Source organism: Homarus americanus, unplaced genomic scaffold (assembly GCF_018991925.1).
Source record: "Homarus americanus isolate GMGI-L3 unplaced genomic scaffold, GMGI_Hamer_2.0 scaffold74, whole genome shotgun sequence".
NCBI classification, from domain to species: domain Eukaryota; kingdom Metazoa; phylum Arthropoda; class Malacostraca; order Decapoda; family Nephropidae; genus Homarus; species Homarus americanus.
In genome coordinates, this window is record NW_024716951.1 from 1,060,028 (window position 1) to 1,066,709 (window position 6,682).

Genomic DNA, 6,682 nt, shown 5'->3' on the forward strand with positions numbered 1-6,682 from the left:
AGCACAGGTAGTCCTTACACTGCTATATGGGTCAACTGACCTCACTCTGACCTGTCCGGCGACATGTGGTAAGTGGTACATTAGCAGCTACCAGGCACATTTATCTAAGCGTGGTGACATGAAACAAGGGCATTGCCACACGCTGCTGACTAGAGAAGTTGTGGGGTTCAAGATGTTTGGTTCACACTCAGGATGGAATGGAGAAAGGAAACTCACAATGTGCTCTCTATATACATGTTGTAATGGATGTACAATGCAGCTTGGTGCTGGGAAGGCAGCATGGTTACAAGCGTGATGTAGAGAGAGCTGGTTGGTGAGGATGCTCAGAGAAGGACACCTTGTGGGTCGCCATGCTCGCCGGCGGGAGCGAGGACCGCCAGGCAGGAGGAGGAGGAGGTGGTGTTGCTGGCTGGTTGGTGGAGGTAGAAAGAGACAGGTCACCGAGGTCAGGTCTTAAATAGCTGGGGGTAGGCGTGGCTTAGTAGTTGACCCCCTGCCCGTGATGTATGGCGCTGGTTGACCTAGACCACGAGGCATACACTGGGGAATTGGTGGGGTCGGCTACTCAGCGACAAACAGCGTTTAGGGGGAGAAATCCACTACAAAGTAATGTTTATAAATAGAGTACATACATGGTATACATACAACATATATAGAGAGCGACGGGGAGAAGGAGAGATAAATAGCTCACAAAACACAGGGGGGATGTTAAGGTAAAGAGGGTAGGGGTTTTGAAAGGCATGGCAGCCATTTGCATTCTGTCATCGCTGTTTTTGAGCCCATGTTCCGTCCAGGTGTACTGTAGGTGTTCACTTGTGCCTCATACGGCTTCACTGTCGCCTCGGGGAGATTTGTTGTAGGTAATGAGGTTCAATATGTAAAGGGAGAAAAAAAATAGGACAATATTGGCTTGGAGCAAAAATAGTGTAAAGTTAATTAGGTTTTTGGGTCAGGTGAACTTGTGTGTGAAATTTAGGTTCGTAAACTGAATAATCTAATATAGGAGGGGCGGTGACGAGCCAAGGAGGGAGGGACGGTCGGTATTGTTGGTGTAGGAGGGAGGTATTGTTGATCTAGAAGGAGAGTATTGTTGATCTAGGAAGGGAGGGTATTGTTGTTCTAGGAAGGAGGCCTGCCTTGGGAGGCCTCCAGCGCCGCCGTCTCTGGGAGGGTTTTTGAGGACATCGCCGCCCCTGGGTGGGTCCATGGACACGGCCGCCCCTGGAAGGTCCCTGGGGTGCTGTCGCCCTGAGTGTCCCTGGATGGTCCCTGGTGACGTCGCCGACCCTGAGAGTCCCTGGGGCGCTGCAGCCCTGAGAGGGTCTCTGAGGTCGTTGCTGCCCCGTGAAAATCCTCTGAGGCACCGCTGTCCCTGAGGAACCCTAGAGGAGCCACTGCTCCTGGTAGGGTCCCTGGGGCACCGCAGTCTGGGAGGGGCTTAGGGGCGTCGCCGCCCCTGGGGGCACTGCTGTCTCTGAGTGGACCCCAGCAGAGGCGACGCCCCAGAGCCTCCCAGGGCACCCTGAGCCTCCCAGGGACAGCGCTGCCTGGGGCCTGCTAAGGGTCCTACCAGGAGTGGCGTCGCCAGAGTCCCTCCCAGGACCTTCCCGGGCAGCTTCTAGGAACCCTACCAGGAGCGCCCCTGGGAAGGCCTATAGCTTGCTTGGTTGTGGTGTAAATATTGCATAATTATGTCAAACAATTCCTTACTTAACTGTGATTGGTGGACTAAAATGTAAACCCACTAAATTACAGCCAATTGGAGAACGAGCAGTCAGTCAGCAACTTAAGTTTTCCTGTTGGATTTTATTCTCCATTACATTGTTCAGGATGAGATTATACTGGAAAAGTGATGGGCAGTGCATTTATTTAACCTTGTGGTAGTAAGAACTTACCAGAATGTTACCACGGTTATCACTTTGTTACTTATTTATTTATTTTTTGTTTTACATTTATTTTATAAGTATATGCATATTTTACAATGGTGTTGATATACATAGATATGATAAAGGAGCGAAGCAGTACAACATGGTTGGAACAAGAGGACAGACCTGTCAGTATAAATTATCTACTTGGCAAATATAATTATTGCAATGGTAATTTCTATTTATCTACATGACAATCTATGATATTTAGAGCAATTATTTTACTTTAGTTTACCTTTTTTATCCTATTAGTCCAATATGTAAACCAATAAAAAATACACTTTAATAAAGAAAACGGTCCTATTACCATAAAACCAAACCGAATGTTATATAAGGTAAGTAAATGAGTAGATGTTATAACTGCTGAATATAATGTAATATTTCCTAATATACTATCTTAAGTACACTTCATCATTAACTACAACTACTTCAGTGAGGGCATTATCTTACAAACTTCAAGTACAAGTTATCACACAGTAACGTCAACCTTGTGCGCCATCATCACAATCCAACTTGTGATTATCTTGTTTCAACCCGATCATAATGGACTCACCTGAAGATTAGCCCCCCTGGCGTATTTCATCAGATAAGTAGACCCTAACACTACTTAGGGGGTTAGGTTAGGATAAGTTACATTATACTAGGTTAATATTAATTAGGTTAGGGTAAGATTGTGTTAGGTTAATTAAATTAGATTAAATAAGTTAGATTGTGTTAGGTTAGGATAGATCTTGTGATTCTGTCTACCCACCAGCCACAAATAACTGCTAAGGCTTTACTTCGTGTAATTGACGTTATTTTTAGATATACACAATTTCTACAATTTAAACTACAGAAATACACCCCACAAAGATGAAAATTAAGGGTATACCCCTTCGACTGGAGTAACTAAGTATTCGCCTATTCATACTGACAGATGAACCTGTAAGCATTGGTACAGGGGTAGTTGGCAAATGGATAAGCATTGGCGCGGTGTATGTAAGCACAGTCACCGTCGGGACGAGCATCAGGCAGAGTCGGGTGCCACAGAGAGGAATCTATCTCTGCGTCACTCTTTATCCAGCGCCAAGTTTGATCTGCCCTCTTCTTACCTCCGACCCACACATGAGGATCTGAGGAGTAAGGAGACACTGGAGATCAAACTTCTCTTACATATATACACGATAATTTATATATACGAGGCTGTAGGATTACCTCAATATTTTATATTCTTGTACAGTATTTACCTAAATAAATTTATAAACGTATTGGGCTTTTACCCATTATATACAAATTTATGATTTTCTTCCAACCATATCACAAAGAAAATATAATTTGTGAACATAGGAGAGAACAGGAAATGTTTCAGAAGCAGGTGACTTACACAGAGCAACACAATACTTACTGGCAACATCAGTGGAGACAACATCTTGCTCGACAACGTAGGTGTACAAGACGTAGGCATTAATTGGCACGACCAGGTCACCTCCCAGGCCCTGGCAGTGGCCGCGAGCCTCACGCCATGACCTCAACACCCGGCTCAGGTACAAACAGTCCTCGCGCACCGACTTGAATGGGTATGGACACACCTTTTCTGCGGGCGCATCACTTTTAGTTTAGTTGAAAAAATAAATACAAATTTCAGAAATTTTATTATATATAAAAATGTGCCAAAGTAGAGCTTACCAAATACTGTAAATCCCGATTTTAAAGATATTTTGAAACATTTTATCAAAGTGAAGAAACTGAACTAAAAATTCTTGAAAAGATGCAGCGATTGAGTGGATAATGTCTTAGCTTATTAACCTAAGAGTCACTGGTTTGCGCCTGGCACACCCACAGTCCACCCAGCTGTGAATGGGTACCTAACTTTAGGCTTCAGGAAATGAAGGCGGTCTAGTACAGGGCTGGTTAAAATGAACCGTATTATTGTTGTATTCCTGATGGGACAGGGAGGTACTACCTCCTGGGAAGATATTGGAAGCATAATGTGTTGTCTAATGGTAGACCCTGTTGCCATATGGCATCACGAAAATTGTGACCAAGTCCCAGGTTGCTGATCTGACTTTCTGCCTCATTTACACACAATTACAGGGTCTCAATTGTTTTCACCATTGACAACACAACATACATTTGTTGTTTCTCACTCTTGATCTTTTTTTTTCATTTTGTATTTATTTATGGTTCTGTATTATTATTATTATTATTATTATTATTATTATTATTATTATTATTATTATTATTAATACATTTTCGCCTCCCAGGCTCCGATGTGGGTCAGTGACATGTGCCCGGGTGGGCTAATCCCGTAAAAAAATCCTGGCCATATTATTATTATTATTATTATTATTATTATTATTATTATTATTATTACCAGAGTAAAGAAGAGCAGCGCCATTACCTGTGGAGTTGGACACGGTGACGCTGTTACAGATCATCTGGTTCATGACGGTTCCTCCTTCAGAATTTCCAGTGGTCGGTTGAGCGAGGTAGTGCGCCGAGCCGGTATGGCAAACAAAAAAAAATGTTAAGACGATAGTTAACGTTGCACTTCCCATCTTGGACTCTAGAAGGGCGAAGGAAACAGCCGATTGCAACCACGGGTGTTGTGTGGACGGCTTTTAAAGGACCTGCCAGTACAATGTCACATGACCATCGTCGTCACTGTGATAGTGACGTCACCCTATAAATAACACGATGTACGATGATTTTATCATGCGTCTTCTCTTTTTTCTCTATTAGTATATCGAATAGTTAGTTATACGGACAGTTATATACTTATGGTACTGTATAATGGTCATGTAGTGGATAATCTCCCCTACAACTGCCACTGCCGTTTGTGAATGACCAGCCGATCCCTTTTCGCGTTTCCCAGCCAAGGCCTCGTGGTCTGACAGAGGGGTTGGCTATCAGCGACGGACCTATATAAGTTTCAACCTCGCCGTGAAATAATTCACATCGCAAAAACAAATCCCTACCCCATTATTGTCAATAACCAACAAATGCCATATGCTGTCAACGGAAAAATATTAGGACTCAAGATAACCAGAAACGGAATAATCCCCCACATCAATGAAAGAATAGTAATTGCAAAATCACAACTTACAAGGCTCAGAAGATTTCGCCAATTAAATACCAACACGCAATTGCACCTATATAAAGCACTGATCAGACCACACTTAGAATACCCTCCGATACCTCAGAATACAATCGCAAGAATAAACAAACTTAAATTTCAAGCAGTGCAAAATATAGCCCACAGAAGAGCGACAAAACACCAACCTCCACACACAAACAGGACAAGACATACACACAGAACACGGCATAGACCCACTCAACACCAGAATACACACCCAAGCAAATGTAATATGGGAAAAAATCCAACAAGAACAGGATCCCATACTAAACCGATTAAATGAGGAAAACAACAACACATCGCACAGATGGTGGCCTAGAAGCATAAAAAATGATAACGAAGAACCAGAGCCTCTATATACACAATAAAAAAGAAGCAAAAGATGGGCACAACTCTCCAGTCACACAAGGACCTGGAGGGACCCCCACCCCTAACATAATATGCCCCAAGGAAACATCAAACATCAAATAGAACAACTTAGTTTAGCTTAGCTGAGACCAGCCTTCCCTAACCGCAGAGTCCTCTAATGCAGCACTGTTGACGGAAGACAAAAACCTCGTCTCCGCAAGGTAGATAGCCCACCTGCCGTTAACCTCCTCCTATATTTCCCACTTCTGAACTTTACCTTGTACTGTACCCTTCTTGCACCCTCAGAGCTAATGCTCTTCTCAGTATCACCGACCGACCCGAAATCCCTTCAACCTACAGCCCCGCAACACCTCCTCTCAGCAAGCTCCTCACCACACAGCAACTCCCTAGCACCGCACCGTACTTACAATATATTTATATACAGAAAACCAGCTTATAGAGTTTCCTTTCTCCAATCCATCTTGAGTGTGAGACATTATAACGTATACACAACAGTCATACCACCTAACAACATCCGTTTTCTGTTACTGAAATCAGTCACAGACTATTGTATATTGGTAGAGTGAGGGATGGATGGACGGGTAGTTAAATGGAGACATACATAGACAGGGATAGATGATAAAAGATAGATGGTGAAAGAAAGACTATTATGGAAACTTATTTCTACTGGGACTCTTGAAAAAAAAAATCTTTCCAGCCAATGTTGATTAATAATTACAGTACTTGTATGTGATTATTCAAGCCATAATATCTCATCCTACGTCTTCCAGTCGATTGCCTGGCCGTCAGTTGTTAGGGTCATTAGTCTTGTTTAACTACGCGTTCATTCAGAAGTCCAACCAGTTTCTATTTAAATTCGAAATTATATATGAATACCATTTATATGTAATAATCAAGACTTCATAATCTATCATACATCTAAGACAATTAATTATCAAAATTTCAACAAATCGACGACAGATACTTAATCAGCAAGTCAAGGAAGACATATAATGAGATTTTCAGCAAAATAATTTTTTGTTATCCCCAAAAATAATCAAGGGGATTAGCCTTGTACATTTTGGGGTAAAAAAAATAACATTTGCTCAAAATCCTAGGATAGGTCGTCCTCGTCATGCAGATTAAGAATTTGTGGTCGTAATGTTGATATTTTGATAATTTATTCTAATTATTACATGTCCTTAAATATACCGGAATCAATATAAAAGAAAAGTGTTTGAAAATTGATTAAACAATCGGAAAACACATTGCTCAACTACTAGGGGTGTTGTCC

General features: G+C 42.2%; 1 protein-coding gene across 1 annotated transcript; it reads right to left on the reverse strand.

Annotated features, from left to right (window-relative positions):
* Positions 1 to 1,850: 1,850 nt before the first annotated feature.
* On the reverse strand, positions 1,851 to 4,559 carry LOC121858590 (perlucin-like protein). Its single transcript, XM_042355086.1, has 3 exons — positions 4,306 to 4,559; positions 3,310 to 3,498; positions 1,851 to 3,037 (listed from the first exon to the last, which is right to left on the reverse strand). Exons 1-3 carry the CDS (start codon positions 4,460 to 4,462, stop codon positions 2,826 to 2,828), a joined length of 558 nt encoding a protein of 185 aa, XP_042211020.1. The 5' UTR covers positions 4,463 to 4,559; the 3' UTR covers positions 1,851 to 2,825.
* Positions 4,560 to 6,682: the final 2,123 nt, after the last annotated feature.

Excerpts from the sequence above, each read along its gene's own strand:
- LOC121858590 (XM_042355086.1), bottom strand. The coding sequence starts at position 4,462 with ATGGGAAGTGCAACGTTAACTATCGTCTTAACATTTTTTTTTGTTTGC. Across the intron at positions 3,499-4,305 it reads CACCGTGTCCAACTCCACAG|AAAAGGTGTGTCCATACCCA; the intron begins GTAATGGCGCTG and ends ATGCGCCCGCAG. Across the intron at positions 3,038-3,309 it reads TGTCTCCACTGATGTTGCCA|ATCCTCATGTGTGGGTCGGA; the intron begins GTAAGTATTGTG and ends CTTACTCCTCAG.